The sequence below is a fragment of the Conger conger genome, chromosome 1, assembly GCF_963514075.1.
Source record: "Conger conger chromosome 1, fConCon1.1, whole genome shotgun sequence".
NCBI lineage: Eukaryota > Metazoa > Chordata > Actinopteri > Anguilliformes > Congridae > Conger > Conger conger.
The window spans coordinates 79283159-79305439 of NC_083760.1; the positions used below are offsets into that span (position 1 = coordinate 79283159).

Sequence of the window (22281 nt, forward strand, 5' to 3'; positions counted from 1 at the left end):
GGCGCATGCCCACGCACACATGCATGCGCATGCACACGCGCATGCACGCACAAGAATTATTGTGTAACTTCACTTAAACTGGGCAAATTTAAATTTAGCATGAGGACATCAGTCTCCAGAAAATATCCAGAATACTTCGCGTCCATTTAACTATACGCCCTGTTTTCAGGGGTTTTTTTAGACCGGAGTACAGAGGGACATTCTCAGGTATTCATTCATTCATTCTTTTTAAAGTTGGTTTAAAGCCTTTATCTTCCTAAAACACTGCAATTTCTTTGGTCTCCTTTAGGGAACATGAGACTGGTCTTCATTTCTAGAATCATATATTTTATCATGCTGACGCCTACACCTATATTATTTATATAATATTTTCACTGCAAAATGGTTTTGTTATGCCGTGTCTCAAGATGCTATACGAAGCTGGCACTCATAGAAAATGTATAAATCCGAAAAGGATCGATTCCACGCGAGCGTTTCCGATGTTGCCGAGAGGTTCCGAATCTCTCCAAATCATCCCGATATCCACCCTCAGTCGTTCGGCGCATTTCTTGGGGCATGAGGGGACGAGAGATATTCAGAGGGAAATCAAAATAAAATTACTCACTCCTCTCTTCATCTCATCCACTTACTCTATTATTTCGTTTAGGATCGCCGGACGATAAGGTAATTAAGAAGGTTTAATTTATTATACGCATTCACTGTTTCGAAGAAGCACGTTTTTCACAAACTGGGAATTGACAGGTTAAATTCTGCAGTTTTTCGCTTGTCAGTTTGTTTCTTGCTTTGAGGGTTGATAACATATTTGTTTAAAGGTGAATTTGTGGCGTTTAAAGACTGTTCTCGCAGGAAAACGCGTGGAAATATGTAGGGCTTGCTGCGTTCATTTGACGGAAGATGGTTATAGTAACAGAAATTATACATTCATGGAAATCAACTGTTTTGAACGAAAAGGAGACAGTCGCTAAATGTCGCTGTGTATTATGCTTACATGGCATTGGGTGTAACAGGAATTTTTATTTTATTTTATGATTTAGGATGTGTTTTGTTTAATTGGCAACATTTAGCGTAGAATTTTTTTATTCGCAGTAGGCCTGATATATTCGTGACCGTGTCCATTTTAAGAACATGTATATCCTTCAAAGTGTTTTATGGAGTCTGCACGATATTGCTTTAAAATGTAGCCGTGTGCGGTCCCTTCTGTTGTGCGCCGTCTGCTGACGTGAAGCCGCGAATGGATTGACATTTACATGTAGTAATTGCTTCCATGCCTTCTCAGCGTATCCTATTTTTAATTGAGAGATGTACTATAGCTACAACTGTGCCGATTTATTTGTTTATTTGTTTATTTATTTAATTATTTATTTATTTTACGTTGGTACGTTTTTCGTCCCGTGCCCCATGAAGCGGTATAGGCGAGCTAGGTTGTGTTTGCTCGGGGTATGGGTCTGTCCTCAACCAGATCTGTGTTGTGGGCTATTTTTGCGCGGTGTATTACACTTAATTGATGCTAAAACAGTTATGTAATTGAGGCAGAGAGAGGAAATGGGAGGGAAAAGGGAGAGCATATGGCCATTTGGTCGCCGAAGCGTTCTTCATCATATGTATGGGAAGCCCCAGTGGGTGAATGGACATCTTGCATCAGCACATGTGTGCCGAATGGGTGGGGGGTGTGGGGGGTAGGGGTGGTCGATGCGGTGCGATTTCGGTACTGTAGCGCTTCAGCAGCTGATCATATGGATGACGATAATATTTTATGGGAGTGTGGATGTAGTAGTCCCATTGTATCACGTTCATTTTTTGTAACGTAGTTCTCTTCTGTGACGCGCATGCTGGGAAGCGGCTTCTCCCTCTACCTTTTTGCTGACTCTTTGAAGGAAGCATTGCCATCACATCAAATATATCTGGTTATACTAATGTCCCCAGGAGACTGTATTTGTGCGACACGACAAATAAAAAAAGGTCAGGGGTGCCATTTTTATTTGATTTACCCCCTACTGTAAAGAGATAAAACCGTGCAGGGCGTCCCTCCTTATAATAAAGTGTAATCATCATATTTCCCTACGGTACAGTGGCTGCTAAGCTATTCATATTCTCGCAAGCGCAGCAGTTGTGGTGAAATAAAAAATGTACGGTCACGGTGCTCTTACTTGGTATTTTAATCTGAAGAAAAAAACAAATATAATGCACGTGTACATGGGCTAATTCCGTTTGGCTATATGCACACCCAACGCTTTGGATATGTAGAAATTCAATGAATCTTTTCCCACTGTATTTTTTATTCCAACAGAAGAAAAGCACACGATGCTGCCGCATCATTACTTGGCGGTGCCCGTTGTTCCCTCGCAAAAAAAAAAAAAAAGTGTGTTAATTTTTTAGTAGGTCGCAGTTAGAAAAGTAGCGCATTCCAGTCAGGATTGTATCCACCATGGGCATGAATGGCTCCAGCATTGCTGTCGGCCGCTGCCTGAGGAGTGCGGTGTGGATTGGGGAGTGGGGGGGGGGTCACCTCTGCCTAGAACTTGTACCTGGGGCACCCCAGAATCAAACCACTCCGTACACTGACCATTAATCCCACTCAAAATGGCACCATGTGATAAAAAATTTAAGGTGGAAGATGAAAATGTTGTTCTGCTCACACAGAAGAGTTGAGTTTACGGCCAATGGAGAATGTGGTGTCCGCCTGCAGTGGCGGCTGTGCCTAGATATAATCGGCTTCACTGCATCTATCTGGGGCGTTTCTCTAGGCTCAGCAAAAGAGGCATTCTTCGAGTGATGCTAAGGGAAGACGTTGGGTTGAGAGAGTGGTTAAGTGGTTAAGATGGGACATAAATGTGAAAAGTTGGATTACATTTTTTTTTTTTCATGTATTCTCTTCAATGGATATATGTCACAAAAATATAGAAAGTACAACCAGTTTTCAAAAAGACTGATCATATGCGTGAAAATATTTATCTATTTTTGCCATAAAATATTGCCACGCTGCATAGGAATCCCATTGCCTAATGGGGGCGTGTGCAGAAGTCGTCCTGGATTTAGCCACTAGGGGCAGAATTCCTCCGGCTCCTGGAGTTCCTTGAGCCTCATCCCTGCGGCTTGCGTGTGCACTGGCATTTGTGTTTCTGTGTCACAACAAACGCTTTAAAAAAATGTATTTATTTATCAATCTATTTTGGTTTGCTTATTTCCAGAGATCAAAATGAAGTCGATCGGACTGGTTGTTTTTGGTGTTCTGCTTAGCACAGGTATGCACATGGATGGAAATTTAAAGCATCCGTTTATTGCATGAAAAACAGATGCGTGTATTGTTTTGATGTTTATATGATTTGGTCATTAATATACTCTGTGAATATTTTTAATGCACTTTAATTGTTACATGCATGTTGAGCTCAGAAATAACATTATTTACAATGTTTTTCATAAATCTGAATCGTACATAAAAGGGGTGTAATCCTCCAGCATCGCCCTGCTCTAAAATCCAGCTTGAAATACGAACTACCGCCTGTTTCAAAGCATAGCTTGAGCTGGTCAAACTAGCTGTTTCAAAACTTGAGCTGTTTTTTTCAGCAGGGAGCGTGATAAAAAATATGTACCCCTGTTAACATTTGCATTAACATACTCCAGAGAACAGTTTCAGACTGGCTGTGATGCTATATTTACCATGTAAATGTAATCTTTTAGTGGCTTTCAGATGAAGGTAACCGGGTGTAAAGTTGTGTTGTACACTAAATATCTCAGCATGGAGAGATTGAGCAAAATATATAATTTAGTCCGGTGAAGTATTTAGGTAATAATCTAAGTATTTAATCAACAGTATTTGACGAACATGACACTTAAAAAACAGTTTGCCTCATCATAAATGTATTGTTGATCTTACATATCCAATATACCTGTTTTTACACCATTTCTAGTGTGGAAAGGTCCATTATTCATAATGACAGCTAATGATTTAATATATTGCAATAATAAATAATGATGTAATATAGTGTCAGTACCTAGCTATGTTTGCAGTTGGCAATCGGTTCATTTGTTTTGCGAGTATGAGCTGGATTGTCATATCTTGCGTCTCTGACCGAAGAGACGTGGAAATAGGTTACGCTAACACGGCATTTCTTCTTTCTCTTCTTTTAGCTCTTGCCACTACATTGAAAGGTGCGTGTCCCTTCTGCCCATTGTCACAGCTTAGCACTGTCATCCCAGCACAGTCGTGATGCTTCACTTCCCAGTGGAATTCATCATTCATCTTTTTTTCTGGGCCGTTGTTTTTTTGTCAGACAATAAAATGTACTTTTTCCCTGACCATCACCCCATCCTCTTATTCCTGTTCTCCCCCCTCTCTCTCACTCCCTCTCCCCCTCCTCTTATTCCTGTTCTCCCTCTCTCATCTTCTCTCACTCCCTCTCCCCCCTCCTCTTATTCCTGTTCTCCCTCTCTCATCTTCTCTCACTCCCTCCCCCCCCTCCTCTTAGTCCTGTTCTCCCTCTCTCATCTTCTCTCACTCCCTCTCCCCCCACCTCTTATTCCTGTTCTCCCTCTCTCATCTTCTCTCACTCCCTCTCCCCCCTCCTCTTATTCCTGTTCTCCCTCTCTCATCTTCTCTCACTCCCTCTCCCCCCTCCTCTTATTCCTGTTCTCCCTCTCTCATCTTCTCTCACTCCCTCTCCCCCCTCCTCTTATTCCTGTTCTTCCTCTCTCTCTCCCCCTCTCTCTCCTCTCTCTCTTCTCTTACCCTCACTCCCTCTCCCCCCTCCTCTTATTCCTGTTCTCCCTTTCCCTGCTCTCTTACTCCCTCCCCCCTCCTCTTATTCCTGTTCTCCCTCTCTCATCTTCTCTTACTCCCTCTCCCCCTCCTCTTATTCCTGTTCTCCCTCTCTCTCTCCCTCTCTCTCCTCTCTCTCTTCTCTTACCCTCACTCCCTCTCCCCTCATGCTCTTATTCCTGTCCTCCTGTTCTCCCTCTCTCTCCCCCTCTCTCTCCTCTCTCTCTTCTCTTACCCTCACTCCCTCTCCCCTCATGCTCTTATTCCTGTCCTCCTGTTCTCCCTCTCTCTCCTCTCTCTCTTCTCTTACCCTCACTCCCTCTCCCCTCATGCTTATTCCTGTTCTCCTGTTCTCCCTCTCTCTCCTCTCTCTCTTCTCTTACCCTCACTCCCTCTCCCCTCATGCTCTTATTCCTGTCCTCCTGTTCTCCCTCTCCCTCTCTCCCCCCTCCCTCCTCCAGTGAAAGAGGAGTCCCGCATGGCCTTCCTCGGGGAGGACTTCCACATCATCGTCCCGTCCCCCCAGACCACGGAGGTGCTGTTCAGGCGCAGGTGGGCCGCGGAGGGGTCGGAGCAGGTTCTGATGCGGGAGGGCCAGGTGCTGAGTCCCCGGGTGCAGCTGGTCCACCGGAACCGCCTGCAGGTGCTGCGTGTGGGGCAGAGCGACGCTGGGACCTACATCATCAAGTACAGCGACGAGCCCGAAGACGTCAAGCACATCATCCTCTCCGTCCAAGGTGCTCCCGCCGCCCAGGGGGCCCTGAGGGGGGGAGGGGGGGCGCCCGGGGGACCCTGAGGGGGGTGGGGGGGCGCCTGGGGGGCCCTGAGGGGGGTGGGGGGGTGCCTGGGGGACCCTGAGGGGGGAGGGGGGGCGCCCGGGGGACCCTGAGGGGGGGAGGGGGGGTGCCCGGGGGACCCTGAGGGGGGTGGGGGGGCGCCTGGGGGACCCTGAGGGGGGAGGGGGGGCGCCCGGGGGACCCTGAGGGGGGGAGGGGGGGCGCCCGGGGGACCCTGAGGGGGGGAGGGGGGGTGCCCGGGGGGCCCTGAGGGGCGGGGGGGTGTGCCCTGGGGGCCCTGAGGGGGGGGCGTGTTCGTGTCTGCGGGACGTGACGTTACATTCACAAGCAGGGGCAGGTTCTGAGCCTTCTTCCTCAATGCCCCTGGCGCCTCAGAATCGGAGAATCGGAAGTGTCCAGACAAATCCGCCTTTTTCGCTTGGCACTAAGCTCTCCACGGGAAGCTGTTATCTGACCGGCTTTGCAGGTTTATCCTCAGTAACATCTTTTCATTGAGTTTGGCTGGAAACTTTCCATGTTCTGCATTCTGAGTGTATCGCGGTAACACAGCAAAAGGAGGTTTAAATAAAGTTTAACTCACAAAGACAAAAGTGTATACATTATGTGAATGGAAGTGTATTCATACAAAATTTGTCTTCATTATCATGGCAAATATTAAAGCAAGAGGGTTTTGGAGAATGAGCAAAAGCAATTAAAGATGGCTCATCTGTATATACATTCAGTGAGCACTTTATTAGATATTTATTAGACTTATTCTTTTGACTTATTAAGTCTTGTGCTGCTGTAACCTATCTACTTGAAGGTTTGACACGTTGTGTGTTATACTGTACTGTTGTAAGGCATGATTATTTATGTTACTGTCACCTTCCTGTCAGCTTTGACCAGACTGGCCCTTTGTCTCCTCTGACCTCTCTCATTAACAAGACGTTTCTGCAGGTAGAACTGCTGCTCACTGGATGGTTTTTTGATTTTCGCACCATTCTCAGCAAATTCTAGAGACTGTTGTGCATGAAAATCCCAGGAGATCAGCAGTTTCTGAGATACTCAAGCCACCCTGGCTGGTACCTATCATTCCATGGTCAAAGTCACTTAAATCACATTTATTTCCCATTCTGACATTTGGTCTGAAAAACAGCTGAAGCTCTTGATCTTCATTCTTTTATTCATTTACTTGCCGCTACATGATTGGTTGATTAAATACTTGCAAATATAAGCTGGTGTACAGGTCTGCCGAATGAAGTGGTCACTGAGTGTGTGTATGTGTGTGTGTGTGTGTGTGCATGTGTGCGTGCGTGCGTGTGTGTGTGTGTGTGCGCGTGTGTATGTGTGTGCATGTGTGCGTGCGTGTGTGCGTGTGTGTGCATGTGCGCGTGTGTGTGCATGTGTGCGTGCGTGTGTGTGTGTGTGTGTGCATGTGTATGTATGTGTGTGTGCATGTGTGCTTGCGTGTGTGCGTGTGTGTGTATATGTGTGTGTATGTGTGCGTGTGTGTGTGTGTGTGTGTGCATGTGTATGTATGTGTGTGTGTGCATGTGTGCTTGCGTGTGTGTGTATATGTGTGCGTGTGTATGTGTGTGTGCGCGTGTGCGTGCGCGTGCGTACATGCAGACTGCTTCATCGACGAGAATGTGAAATACGGAGACAGCTTCAGCATTCCCCTGAAGAACCTCTCGGGCCCCATATCCCTGGAGTTCCGGCCCCACGCCGAGTCCAACGTGACCGCGAGCCCCATGGTGCTGATCTTCGACCGCAGCCGGACCGCCGCGGGCGAGTACGCCGCCCGGACGACCGCGCAGGAGGCCAGGGTCACCCTGAACACCGTGACCTCCGCCGACCGGGGCAGCTACACGGTCCTGGACTCCGAGCGCAGCGTGGTGCAGAAAGTGTGCCTCAACGTGAAAGGTGGGTGACGGGGAGGCCTGTAGCGTAGCGGTTAAGGTGCGTGACCGGGACGCGCGAGGTTCGTGGTTCGAATCCCGGTGTAGCCACGTTTACGTTTACGTTTTAGTCATTTGACAGACACTTTTAATCCAAAGCGACTTACGAGTGCATAGGTTCTTCCACAAGTTAAAGCATCACATCCATAACTAGTAAATTACACATGAACTGCTGTTGTAACAAGACATACAGTCATCGTAAGTGCAATTTTTTTTTGTGGGTAGACAAGAGGGATATCGGAAAGGGGGGGGGCATCAGGAGGGAGGACTAAGGTACAGTTTGAAAAGGTGTGTTTTTAGTCTGCGTCGAAATAAGGGGAGGGATTCTGCTATCCTGACAGTGGTAGGCAAGTCATTCCACCACTGAGGAACCAGACAATAAGATCCGCACAGCCGTTGGACCCTTGAGACTTTGAGCAAGCTTGAGCCCTTGAGCAAGCCCCTTCACCCTGCATTGCTCCAGGGGACTGTCTCCTGCTTAGTCTAAACAACTGTACGTCGCTCTGGATGAGATTAATGTGAGTGAGGGGGAGAGAGAGGGATAGAGTATCCATTTAGTCTTCTCCAGAGCGACCTCCAAGACAAAGCACATATGCAGCTTCTCTTAGCTCATTAAGAGCAATAGTGCAGAGAGGGTTCAATTAGACGATTGGAGAGATGGGGAGAGTGGGAGTGAGGGCCACAGTGGGAGAGAGGGTGCGTGGAAGTGATGGAGTGAGAATCTAAAAGGGATGGATGGAACAGGTCAGAGGGATGTAGAGGTGACAGTTGTACAGAAGGGGTATGGCAGGACAGGGAGAGGTAGAACAAGAGAGAACAGCCAGGGAGTGGAAAAGGGATGGATACGATTTCACAGATGGGGGATGGGGGGGTGGGAAAGCGTGAAAGGGTGTTTGGGAATGGCAGGTGTTAGGGTAACCACTCTTAACTTTGCTCCACGTGGGTTTTTTTTTTTCAGCGCACCAGAACTTTGTCAAGCTGCCCTACAGTGGCACACTGAAGATCAACCTGCTCCTGAACGTCACCAGGGTGAAGGTGCTGTACATTCCGAACAAGGACTTCAGAGGCAGGGTGATTCTGGACCAGGGGGAGCTGGCGTTTCCCGCGGACCTCGACCTGGAGGGAAGGCTCTCCCTGGATGGGCCCATGCTCATCCTGGAGCGGGTTCGAGGGGGCGACGTGGGCACCTTCAGCGTGGTCGACCTCCAGGGCTTCACCGTGTCCGACGTCCACCTGGACGAGGTGGAAGGTGTGGACTGCAGGGGGCAGGGAGTGTAATGGAGGAGGCGTGGGCAGGGAGGGCAGGGAGAGTAATGGAGGAGGTGGAAGGTACAGACAGCAGGGGGAGGGAGTGTGATGGAGGTGGGAGAATGGGGAGGGTGGACTGAATTTAATGTAAACATCTTCTCATGCCCTCCTCTTCACTGCCAAACTCCCCATCCTTTTTCTTTCTTCCCTTCCTTTTTTAACTTCCTCCCCCTCCCTCATATTCTTTCTTCACACCTCTCCCCCTCTCTCTCTTCCTCTCTCTCTCTGTCTCTCTCTCTCTCCCCCTCTCTCTCCCTTCCTCTCTCTCCTTATCTCTTTCTCTCTCTCCCCCCTCTCTCCCTCTCTCCCTCTTTCTCTCTCTACCTCTCTCCCTCTCTTTCTCTCCCTCTCCCTTCCTCTCTCTCCCCCTCTCTTTCTCTCTCTCCCCCTCTCTCTCCCTCTCTTTCTCTCTCTCCCCCTCTCTCTCTCCCTCTCTCCCTCTCTTTCTCTCCCTCTCCCTTCCTCTCTCTCTCCCCCTCTTTCTCTCTCTCCCCTTCTCTCTCCCTCTCTCCCTCTCTTTCTCTCTCTCCCCCTCTCTCTCTCTCCCTCTCTCCCTCTCTCTCTCTCTCTCTCCCCCTCCTCTCTCTCTCTCTCTCTCTCTCTCTCTCTCTCTCTCTCTCTCAGGGTTTAAGCTTCCCCCCCTGGTCGTGGCGGTGATCTCGCTGCTCTCCCTGCTGGTCTTGCTGCTCTTCGTGTGCCTGGTGTCCTGCCTGGTGAAGGTGCATCGCCGGGCGGTGAAGGCCAGGGCCGTCGAGAAGATCGCCCAGAACGCTGGCAAAGACGAGGGCGACACCTTCAGACAGGTAACGCCCGTCACCGGGGTGACCCGCACTCCTAAAGCGCACCTTAAAGATGCACCTGACGCAGTATTTTTGCAACAAAACAGGTCACATATTCCCCTTTTTTCTTCCCTTCTGTTACTCTGTAAAGCATCTATGTGACAGTCTTCTGTGCAAAGCATTATACAAATACAAAAATGTAACATTAGAAAAATCTGTGACAAAGCATCAGTTTGCTCATGTATGCATCGGTGCAGAGTGTCCGTACGTCTGTGTCTCTGTGTCTGTCTGTCATCTTCACTCTCAGTGGTGTCAACTCCCTGATTACAGAGCCACTAACCATTCACGTGTAAATTTGGACAAATGCTATTATTCAGGCTGGTTTATTCTTTTCTTGTTGATTATAAATGATTGCTGTAGCTTCTCACGACTGTCGTGCGAGGCTCACAGAAGAATATGCCGGTGTGATTATGCTGTTCAATTAGCAAAGCCGTAATTACATTAAATATGTATCTCCCTGCCCCCCTTGTGTGTACAGTAAATTGCTGAAGTAGCCAGTGTCACTGCACTCGTTGATTATGACGGACTGCCTGATCGCTGTCCTCTGTTACGGAGAATGGCGGCCGGCTCATTAGAATGGATTGTGGGAATGCGCTGGACTGCTTGGAGCAGCAGTTTGTTTTGGGGGAAGCTAGTTAATGTGTCACCCTGGTCTTCTTCCCCCTTAATGACGCCTCTGAAGACGCCTGTTTGGTGAGAAACCGTGCTCCGGCCTTACTCAGTAGTGATAAGGTGCTCTCCGCTGGGCTTTCCACCTACAAGCCGGGCTGCATTTCGAGTTTCGATTTAAACATTACGGCTTCCATTAATCTTTGATGTGAAATTAATGACGGTTAATATAGTTGGCGTTCATAAGTTTCATTTTTTGTGCAAGTGGTTTTTGTGGGCTGGCTGGCGCACTGCCTTCGTTCTGTAGTCTCCTCTAGAGCTCCGTCATTTCCATGTCATTTATGTACATTTAAACGATGTGCAAATTGTGCGTATTTATTTGTCATGTGTACTGTCACGTTCATGTTTGCGTTATGTATACGTCACTCTGCCTTGCAATACTGCCCCGTCAATGCCAGGACAAATGGGAGGTGATTTATGGAAAGACCTGAGGAGTGCAGTTTGTCACCAATTCCACATAAATTTCTCAAGCAACTGCCCAGCAGTAGTTTGCTAGGATAAATGTGTAAAATATAAACAGTCACTGGCGTTAGCTGCTACCAAAGCCATGTCTCAGATCAATGCATTTCTGTGCAAGTTCTGCTATATCAGTTAGACCTCCTTTGCATATACAAAGTTAAATATTTTAGTTGTTTCAATAAAATTGTTTATTTCGTTATTAATGTTAATCCAACTAAAACTATTGGCGGGACACATTACTGTGAGGGGTGCTGTTGGAAGGCACTGTGCTGTATATATAATTTTACTGTGTATCATTACTCTTGACATTTATTAATATGTTTGTCCGTGGATATTTATGTATATAAATATATATTGCGACAGGTTATTCTACTGCTATATTAGACTGATAACATTGTAATGTGATTGATGTGAGAGTCACTGAGAGATTTGAATGACCGACTGACGGCACACTGCTCCTCCGCACAGAGCTGGGTAGGTGAGCAGCCTAAACCCGACGTTGACTGGCGTGTGAGAGACTGTCCGTCTCTTTGTGCCGGTGCGGTGTTGAGACCCCGTGAGGCCTGCCTTCCCGGTTCTGTCCGCGCTGGTCTGTGTGTGCGCCAGTGGTGGCAGGGGAGCCTGTGGCCGCCTCAGGTTAAGTCTGACTTTTCAGACAGCCACCGCTCCCACTCCGTGTCTGCCTGCCGTCCGTAATAACCGTGAAGTTACCTGCGTGATCCGCGTTCCACAGCCAGGAAAGTCTTAATTCTCTTAACGCATGCGGTCCCATCTTCAAGACAGTTTAGAGCAGGGGTCTCCAACCCTGGTCCTGGAGGGCTACTGGGTCTGCTGGTTTTTCTTGTTACCCTGCACTTAACTGTGATCAACCGCTCTAATTGATTAATTAACTCACCTCACCTGGTTACCTGGGTCTCAAAGGCTGCTGATTTTAAGGTGAAAACAAAAACCAGCAGACCCAGTAGCTCTCCAGGACCAGGGTTGGAGACCCCTGGTTTAGAGAATGTAAAAATTAAGACAGATTCTAATTCGGTAAAATTCGACGTTGTCATAACCGAGGCACCGAGGTTTATGGAATGAATGTGTTTTAACATGAAATGCAGCGGAGACTAGCAGACAACATTTTGTTACACAAATTGAAACCAAAAGCACAGTTTGAGCTAGCCTTTTTGCCGCCCGCTTGCGCGGGCTGTGGCCGCCTCTCTGCAGGTTTCTGGGCACACAGCCACACAGAGAAAACACGACCACAAGCTGGTCCTGGAAAGCTGAATTACTGTCCACTGGTGCCCCATCAGTCTGTGACTTAATTACTTGATTGCGTTGATAAATGAGCAGATTAAAGGTAAATTCCCGGCCTGTATTTTTTAACTCAGGATCACTGATGTGTATCAGAGAGCAGTTTCAGATTATGTCACACACGGGGAGTTTTAATGGGCTGCTGGTCCTGTTTAGCCACAAACTAATCAATATCAGTCTTTCCTCATGTACACAATGCTGGCTCTTCATGTTCATCACTGTGGGAGGAGAGGTATCTCAGATCCAGATTTAAAGGAACAACATTTCCCACCAACCATACTGCAACCATTTCTGTTGCAGTATGCAGTATATCCTACATCCGTGGCTACTGTGATACTACATTTTTTACATTTATGCGTTTATGCTCATGTACATATCCATTAAGGCTTTATATGGCATATTGAGGTGTGCCCAGCTCTCTCTGACTGTGGTTCCTTGCTTCTTTGGCAGGTGGTTCAAGATGCCTACACTCGATTCAACGAGGAGTCCACGACACAGTCTCAGTGTGACAGCACCACTACGAAGACGGAGGTGGACATTAAGGTTAGTGACCGGGGGCTAACTGTCAGAAGAACAGGGAAAGCAGAAACTCTGATCGATATTTATAACCTGATTGATCTTTCCTTCCTGTCGTTCTCGTATTTGTCTCTTCATTCCTCCCAAATCATCTTCTGTCATTTCTCTTTCACTTTGTGGAATTGTCTGATTAGTGTTTGTTTTGTTCTTCAGGGTCTGGAGGTGTCCAAGAACCTTCTGGAAATGAGTGACTCTGGGGTGGAGTTCAATGCCCCAGGTCTACCACTGGACAGTGACACGGACGTGCCCCCCGCCTACACGTCCCCAAAACTCCCACTGGAGTCTGAGCTCCAAAACAGCACTGTGGTTCCCGAATCGATGCCAACCGTTAACCAAACACCAGACGCCAAGCCAACCGTTAACCAGATACCAGACTCCAAGCCACCCGTTAACCAGACACCGGACTCCAAGCCTAGTACTGACAAAACTCTAGATCCCAAGCCAAGTACGGACAAAACTCCTGATGCCAAGCCTAGTACGGACAAAACTCCTGATCCCAAGCCTAGTACGGACAAAACTCCTGATCCCAAGCCAAGTATGGACAAAACTCCTGATCCCAAGCCTAGTACGGACAAAACTCCTGATCCCAAGCCAAGTTCGGACAAAACTCCTGATCCCCAGCCAAGTACCGACCAGACCCTTGCCATCAACCTTGGTGTGAACGGAACCACTGGCGGCGATTCCAAGCTTAGCAACAGCGCAACTCCGGAGCCCGTCGCTAAGGCGGCTCCTGAAGCGGCCGCGCCCGACGCCGCCCCTGAGCCCGTGGCGAAGCCCCCCGAACCCAGCAGGAGCGGCGCGCCCTCGTCCGACGCCGACACGGGCGCGGCGGCCGCTCACGACGGCCCTGCGTCCGACGCCGACACGGGCGCGGCCCCCGCCCACGATGGCCCTGCGTCCCAGGCTGAGCCAGAGGCTGCCCCGCCGGGCGAGAGCCCCCCCAGCCCTGCCGCGACATGAGAAGCCCCGTCCCCTGCCCCCCCTCCGTCCCCCCCCTCCCTTCCCAAAACCTTCTGAAGGACATCGCCTGAAACCCAACACCTTAACAGCCTCACAGCCCTGCCAACTGACAACCCTTCACAATCAATACCCTCACGCAGCAAATGGGGACGGGCCAAAAAGAAATCTAAAATAAAACACGAATACGTCTCGTCCTTAAAAAAACTGCTTACGATGCCCGCCTGCCACTACGTCCACACCGTAACAGCTACTGGGGGTTATTCCAAAAGAATGTCTGATCTTTAAACCCTTATGTCTGATTGATGCTTGAAATAGATTATCAGTCATGACTGATACGAACCAGCCAGCACTGTATTATATGAAGCCTGAATTATTCTTTTGGTTGGCCAATGTCTATACCCCCGTGGTCAGAAAATGACAGCTTTGAGCAAAGGCTAAAAAGTGCAGATCCAGAGTTGAGTTAAAAATATATTTTGTTCATGCTTGCATTAATGGATCCAAACCCAGTTGGCTAAAACTGTCACAAATGTTTGACATTTGGATTGATCTAAAAGTAACTCATTAAAATATGCAAATTATGCAACCCTGCTCTCAATATTGTTTCACAGGTATAAGAGCTGATTATTTTTGCAGTCAGAAGTCACTAGAGAGAGAGGACATCACATCATTTCACAGGGAACACTGTGTTAAATCAGCAGCGATATAGTACATTTTCACACTAATTTAACAGTACATTTTATCTATACTTGTACTCAAACTGTATACACTGAAGACTGCGCTATTATGTATGTTAACATTTATTATCATTGACTTTATGACTTCTGACTTTTATCTGTGCAAATAAACAGATTGTATTGCTCAACTTCAGGAAGCTGATTGTAGAACCGTACTACTAATAATATTTTCAATTGAATTATGTATCAGTTGATTTCCCAGACAAAAGAGCTAAGAAACATTTGTGACTCTTGCAGTTACCCATAATACAGTTCTAACTGAACAAATGTAACCATTGGGTGAGAGGCTTTTTTAATTTTCCCAAATTTGACCAGTTTGGCCCCCCTAGGACTGAGCTTACTTGGGCCCACCCCTTGATGATCATGACTGTCCCAAAATCTAATTAGACACATTAGACAGTCGTGAAATCCCAGTTATAATGTGCTCAACACAAACATATCTCCTTAACATATGAGAGAATACCCCCATCAAACAGAAATTCCAATATGTTCCAAACACTAATTCACTAGATGTCCATGTGATAAAAAAATCTTTGATGCCTATACCTATACACCTCTCTTCTCAGTGCCATTTTGGGCAGACTGGGTACCTGTAGCCAGGTCAAGTGGCAACCACACTACCCCATTGCTTTGGATACCTGATCTTCCAAAACACTATCCGTTGTGAAGAGTTGGTTGCTAACCATTCATCCATACCCCAGAAGCTGTGGCACACAGGGTACACATGTACAAATCATCCCTACAGTTTACAACCACCCCAAAAAATCCAGAGACGTCACCTTTGACCACGGATGACACTTGCATGGTCATGTCGAGTGACAGCATTGCTTGGAGCCAACCTGTAACTCTCTTTACGTGAATTATTTACCTGAATTTATCCGTGTCGGGACTTCTGGACTGTGTGCCTGTACTTTTCCTGATGGGACTCCAGCATTCCCGAATAACTCAGACGTCTTTCTTTCGCCGAAAAAACAAAGTGTTTGAGTGACTAACGTGTGACCAATACTGGAATACTCTCCTCAGACATCCATCAACGAAGGTCTGCGGCTAATATCCCCAACGCCAGCCGCCTGGGAGGCTGTACGGGCGTCTCTGGTGCTCTGACTCTCTGAATCTCAAACGATTTCTGACCCAGGCCTGCGCCTGAACATCCCTAGGATACACTGAGCACTTTAAGACTCTTAGTAACACCCAACAGCTCCTAGATTAGCGTTTGACAGCTGCTGTTGCCAATATACATGAGCACACACAAGGGACTCAGCACAGTGACAGTTGGCTGTTGAGTGGACTTGAGAATGAACTGCATGAACGCTGCTTCTTCCCGCTCCTGCCCTTTCGCAGTTTTTTTGTTGTTGTTGGGTTTTTTTTAAATCTGCTCCACCTGATACCTTTTGAGGAAGTGTGAGTATCCCTGGACAAACCATACAGGATACATACATTAAACCTCACCTTCTCTTCTATGCACACACACATAATTCTACACACACGCTCACACGCACACACACACACACACACACACACACACATGTGCCTACATATTTGTATTGTTATAATATTTGTTGTATTTTTGATTCTTTATATGTAACAATCCCAAATAGTACATTCATAGTTTTCATGGTTAACAACAAACGGAACCCATTTCACCAGTAGTCTCATGGTTTACTACGAAGTCTACTGGTACAAAGTAATCTTAGATTTATCTAGATTTGGTTAATGTGGTAGTGTATTATTTTCTTAACATACTTCACTGAATAATCCATTGTCCTTCACTGACCTGCCCTCTCAGAAATAAAGTCACAGTGAAGACACATTTCTGTTCTTCAAGGTTCAAATTTCCCAAAATTACCCTTAAAGTACAGTAATGTTCTCTTTGGGTACAAATTATGTTTTCCAAGCAAAGGTATATACTGCTGGCTAGGAGTACCATTTTATACTGCCCCAGCAACAAACATTTCTACCTTTTTAGGCACTTTTAGTTCCCTTATTTCTGAGACTGTGGGACAGAGTTCTACCTATCTATCCTCGGAGAAAGATTTTGGAAATTACCACGGTAATGTTCATTTACGGAGACACAACATTTTATGCAAAATAAAACATCATCACAATATTACCTGAAAGGAACTTAAAACAGGGGCAAACCTGTATTAACATCTATTGCTTGAACATAATTGGTGTTCAATAATTGGAAAAGTAAATGGATCATATTCAACTGTTTTGGGTGGCCTTAAAAAAAGACACTGCCCATACAAAGGCCATAGACCTGAATCCAGTTGACAATATAAAGTGCAATTTAACACACTCCACAAAACCATTAGCAAAGGCACATTCACCACGTACTGTTTATACCTACTCCTTATGTAGCCAAAGTTTTGTTGGAGATTTCTTGTGCAATAAGTTGGAGATTTCAAAGCCTTGGACTGGCTTTCAGTCAGGTGAGGGGTAGCAGGTAGATGTCGATACCTCAGGTGTCAAACCAGAAACCATGGCTATCCATGAATACTTATCATTACATAGGCGGAAGATTTCTACAAAAAAAAGCACAAACGAGTACAGAACTTTACGGAAATGATCAAAAAACACAAGTAGTCACTTTAGTAAACAGATCTGCCTAAATACAGATCTCTAGATCTTGTAAACGTTTGACTTTAGGATCCAGTTTTAAATTAATGTTGCATTAGAATTAGAAGCGCTAGAATTTCAGATGAGACACAAATTTGGGAGTGCAAACGGGATGAGTAGTTCTCGTGGAAGACCCTTTAATTGTTCTCTTTTTCATTTCGTCCTTTTCATTTCAGGTGACGCTGCCACTGCCTTGTAACTGTGGTTATATCAGCGCTGTCTGCTCCTGTCCCACTGTTGTGGTTCAGCGGGACTGACGGTTGATGTAATGCACAATAGCAATACCGTGGCTTTCATTGATGGAAAAACACACATACACGCACGCACACACACACACACACACACACACACACACACACACAATACAGGGAATACAAATGATCATCCTCACGCTCTCTCAGCACATCAGTACAAGTCCTCTGTACATAATGCATGCAAATAATCAATGCACTGTGTTCTTGTGAGGCTGAATGCCTGTTTTTAATTTCAATTATTGTATGTGAAAACAAAGGCATAAATGTGTTTATATTTACTCTTCTTTTTCTCCTGCCAGGATTCTCATTGTGCTTGTCAAGATGCGCCTATTGCTCTCTCTCTCTCTTTCCCTCTCACTCTATCTCGATATATGTTGCTATCTGTCTCTTTTCCCTATCTCTATCTCTCTCTCTCTCTCACCATATCTCTCTATCTCAATATTTGTTTCTATCTTTCTCTTTTTCCCTCTCTCTTGCTCTCCCCCTCTCTCTCACTCTCCCCCACCCTCTCTCTAGATATCCGTTGCTATCTCTTTCCCTCCTCCACATTTTTGCCTGCATTATGGAACCACTGCTCAATAACTCCAATACATGAGAATGTTATTGTAGTTTGATAATGCTAATCTTAGATGCAATCGAACAGCTAATATTTTACTACTGCTGTTGTTGCTACTGCTTACTGCTCTAAATATTCTTTATGATGACAGCTGTTGTCATATTTACATGGTGAACACAAGGTCATGTAATGAAAAAAAACATTTTATTGCGGCATGCTAAAAAAAATTGTCAGGAAGATGGTATTATGAGTGTTTTCATTGTTTTGTAAAAGTCAGTGTCTTGTTTGTCAGTGTCTGTCTATGGACTCAAGAGAAGTATTACAGTATCAAAACTATATAAAAGAAATGGCCACAACTGTTCCTCTGGGATAGTGTGTGTAGTGTGGGTATCTATATGTGCGTGTTGTGTGTGTGTACATGTGTGCGTGTGTGCGTGCGTGCGTGTGTGTGTGTGTGTGTGATTCTGTGCGTATGCGTGTGATTCTGTGTATGTGTATATCAATTCATGTCAGTGCTGTGGAAAATATTAATATCTTCAGCGGTGTATCTATAGTATGTTTGTCGTTTCACACATCATGCTATGTTATGGGACTCCTACTAACTATTTCAGCAAGATTCTCACATCCATTAGAAACATCCTTTTTTATGATGATTTATATTCGGTGTTGTTGATAAATCGTACCATGATATTACATTAATCAAGTTTGAATAATGTTTGCATGAGATCATAAATGTTTTCCTAGCACTGCCAAAAAAAGATGCACTTTGGGAAAGAGCCAGTGACACTATAATTTTAGCTGGCTTCACCAATCCACTACGCCCTGAGACCTACTGTCTTCATGTCCCTCTGTCTGTCAATGAACAGTTTTCAGTCCGTTCACAGCTAGGCCTGTAGGTCATGCATTATATCTGCACACACATTCATAGTCTCAGACAACACGGCACTGTTCGTACCTAGGTGCAGAGCAGTGACTCAGCATCGTAGGTGAAGTTTACCGCACACAGTACAGCACACCTGTAACACAGGTATCATTCACTGATCAGACGGGCAGTGCTTTGACTTCTGCGGCACGGTTTGTATGAGACTGTGTTGCGGCCTGAGACCCGGAGACAGTGAGAGTCTTCCTTCCGTCTCTCGTCCACAGGGTAGCTTGCCTACTGGAGCCACAGAGGAGAGTTATGGGAGATGTAGTGAGAAGGACATAACACACAGCAGATATCACAATGTAGCTGTTTTACCATCCAACCTTATTGTACTTCAGTGACAAACTGACTATCCCTCTTTTCTTATATTTTTTACATTAATGTGCTTAGTTTATTAATACTAATACTTGGTTTTACACCATTCACATTTTTTGTAAACAGTAATCTTTTCCCCCTCCTTACTGAATGACTAATGACAATAAAAATGAAAATTAAGGACACGTGCTATACTGTTTGTATGAGAATTGTTTCAGTATTAAAGTTTTGATGAATGTACCTCTCTCTCTCACACTCTCTATCTCACGCTCTCTCTGCCTGTCTCTCATGCTTTCTCTTTATCTCTCTCTCTCTCTCACACACACACACACACACACACACACACACACACACAGTATCACATGACCACTGTTGTTCTGTTCACGCCCTCCCTCTGCATTTCTCTCATACTCATAGCAGAGTCTGACACATTCGTGACCCAGCTATTTATAGACGGCAAAGGTAGAATGTTACCATTTACATCATCATTTCATCATCACCACCCTTCCCCTCGTTCATCTCTCCTGCCAATTTAAAAAAATATCTTCTCATTATTCCTCTGCTCCGAGATATTGTCATTCCTTCAGTTCTATTTACACTGAAACATACCAGCTGGGTACAAACAGAGGAAAAGAGATTGAATGGATTTATTATACAGCAGCAAGGTTAATAAAAAGATAAGGCTTTCCCCGCATTTCACATTCATGGGAAGTCAAATACAAATTACTCCCACAATAAAAAGCATCGAATCCTAATCATAAAAGAAAGAAACAATAACGTCAAAAATTGAATGCTAGTGCAGCCATATCCCAAAACCATTTCTGCAAATTAGGCTGTGTTGATGTGTTTGAGGGGAATATAATGGTGCCATTACTTCTTTAATGTTGCAGGAAATATCTTCCATTATTTGGATTTATTGCAGGCACTAAAAGGCCTGCGATCATTGCCTTTCTAGCACGCCCTGTCTGACTGGCTGGGCTCTACAGCCCTTCAACAGGGGGATTCAGCCCCTTCTATAGGGGGATTCAGACCAGTTCAGACCCTGCTACAGGGGGATTCAGCCCCTTCTACAGGGGGATTCAGACCAGTTCAGACCCTGCTACAGGGGGATTCAGCCCCTTCTACAGGGGGATTCAGCCCCCTCTACAGGGGGATTCAGACCAGTTCAGACCCTGCTACAGGGCTCTACAGCCCTTCTACAGGGGTATTCAGACCAGTTCAGACACTGCTACAGGGCGGTTCAGCTCCCGCTACAGAGCAGTTCAGCCCCTGCTACAGGGAGATTCAGCCCCTGCTACAGGGAGATTCAGCTCCCGCTACAGAGCAGTTCAGCCCCTGCTACAGGGAGATTCATTGCAGGCACTAAAAGGCCTGCGATCATTGCCTTTCTAGCACGCCCTGTCTGACTGGCTGGGCTCTACAGCCCTTCAACAGGGGGATTCAGCCCCTTCTATAGGGGGATTCAGACCAGTTCAGACCCTGCTACAGGGGGATTCAGCCCCTTCTACAGGGGGATTCAGACCAGTTCAGCCCCTGCTACAGGGAGATTCAGCCCCTGCTACAGGGAGATTCAGACCAGTTCAGACCCTGCTACAGGGAGATTCAGCCCCTGCTACAGGGCAGTTCAGACCAGTTCAGACCCTGCTACAGGGCGATTCAGCCCCTGCTACAGGGAGATTCAGCCTCTGCTACAGGGAGATTCAGCCCCTGCTACAGGGAGATTCAGCCCCTGCTACAGGGCGATTCAGCCCCTGCTACAGGGCGATTCAGCCCCTGCTACAGGGAGGGTCAGCCCTTGCTACAGGGAGGTTCTCCATGACTTCAGAGGGCATGGTTGTGGAGTATTTAACAACTGAAGTATTTTGGAACATAGCGGGCATTTTGATCAGGTCGACCGTTCACTTACAACCGCCATTGTTTTAAAATGATACGTGGAGGAGCTGGTGTTGATTATTATGCTTCTGAGTTTATTTGGATTTTTGCAGTTTTGCCTGACATTACATTAATTTACACTATGTCAACGTTTATTGCAGTTAATACAGCATAGAAGAGTGGTGCATGCAAGTTTCAGTTTCTGGTTAGGAACAGAACAATCTTTCATGATAAGAACAGGCTATTTGGCCATGTACTGTAAGCTTATCCTGAATGAAAATTCAATTATTTTATTATTACTATTAATGCTTGGAATAGCATTGAAATGGACTTTTATAATACATTTACTTTTTACTCAGAAACAGGGAGCCATTTTGTGAATGCACAAGCATGCAGAACACACTGAAGAGTATGCTCGGGCTACAGAACGGGGCTTTGAGACGTCTTCCTCTGCTCTACAGGCACCAAGTACATCTTGATAGTGATACAGCAATATCTGTAAGCCTTTTCATCATCCTTTAAGCCAGCGGTGTCAAACTCAAGTCCTGGAGGGCAGCAGTGTCAGCAAGTATCTGTTGTTTCCTTTCAATCAGCACCCAATTATGGCCCTGTTCTTCAGCCGATCAATGACTTAAATGAATCACTGGCGCTGAAGCCCTTTGAAAATCAGCAGACAACAGCGCCAGAACTGGATTCTGACAACAGTGCTTTAGACCCTGAGACATTCTGTCACTCAGGTTCAGCGATTTGGCCTCTTTCAAAGCTGCCCACTGCAGTTTTATTTTTTCTCACGAAGCAAATAAACTATTCCTAGATACTGTAGGTGGGCAGGTACTACCACTAGCTTGTTCCACTCCAGTTCGCTATAGTAAAATACGCACTTTGTTTCAATCCCTGTGTTGGTGTGATTAAAGTCTATCTGCCCAACAAATGACCAAAGATCAACAAGCCACTGTAAAACAGGGAAGACAGGAGTGGGAAGAATCATTGGCTGAGTAACCATAGGAACACCCAATCCTGATCCATATTTCAACATGCAAATGGATTTTTTTGTTTTTTTATGTGATTAACTGCAATATCTAAGGGAGCTAGAAAGTGAATCTTGATTTCTGGCTAATTACAACAGAATTCGAGTGAGCTAGGCTCTTGAACACAATCCCTTTTTTAACAGCGGAGCAGCCTTCTAGTTTCCTAACGAAACGAAGATGTAGATTTCTAAATTCCATTTCCGTGCGTCACAGCAGATGGTAACCGTTAGATCCATTTTTCCGCCCGCGCGTTCGGACGGCGGATCGCTGCGCTGGGCTCCGTCGTCTCACAGCGACGGGCTGAACAGGGACAGAGGGGCGGTGTTCTGCAGGGACAGAGGGGCGGTGTTCTGCAGGGACAGAGGGGCTGAACAGGGACAG

The 22281-nt window shown here is 46.1% G+C and overlaps 1 protein-coding gene across 1 annotated transcript; it reads left to right on the forward strand.

The window, feature by feature from the left end:
- The first annotated feature begins 5234 nt into the window (after nt 1-5234).
- si:dkeyp-77h1.4 (uncharacterized) lies at nt 5235-13597 on the forward strand. Its single transcript, XM_061250882.1, has 6 exons — nt 5235-5493; nt 7162-7455; nt 8449-8739; nt 9423-9601; nt 12512-12604; nt 12791-13597. The coding sequence occupies exons 1-6, from the start codon at nt 5235-5237 to the stop codon at nt 13595-13597; spliced, it is 1923 nt and encodes a 640-aa protein (XP_061106866.1).
- The last annotated feature ends 8684 nt before the right edge of the window (nt 13598-22281 follow it).

Bases quoted from the DNA above. Each gene is read 5' to 3' on its own strand.
- si:dkeyp-77h1.4 (XM_061250882.1), top strand. From the start codon at position 5,235: ATGGCCTTCCTCGGGGAGGACTTCCACATCATCGTCCCGTCCCCCCAG. The intron at 5,494-7,161 runs GTGCTCCCGCCG...GCGTACATGCAG, and splicing joins CATCATCCTCTCCGTCCAAG to ACTGCTTCATCGACGAGAAT. The intron at 8,740-9,422 runs GTGTGGACTGCA...TCTCTCTCTCAG, and splicing joins CCACCTGGACGAGGTGGAAG to GGTTTAAGCTTCCCCCCCTG.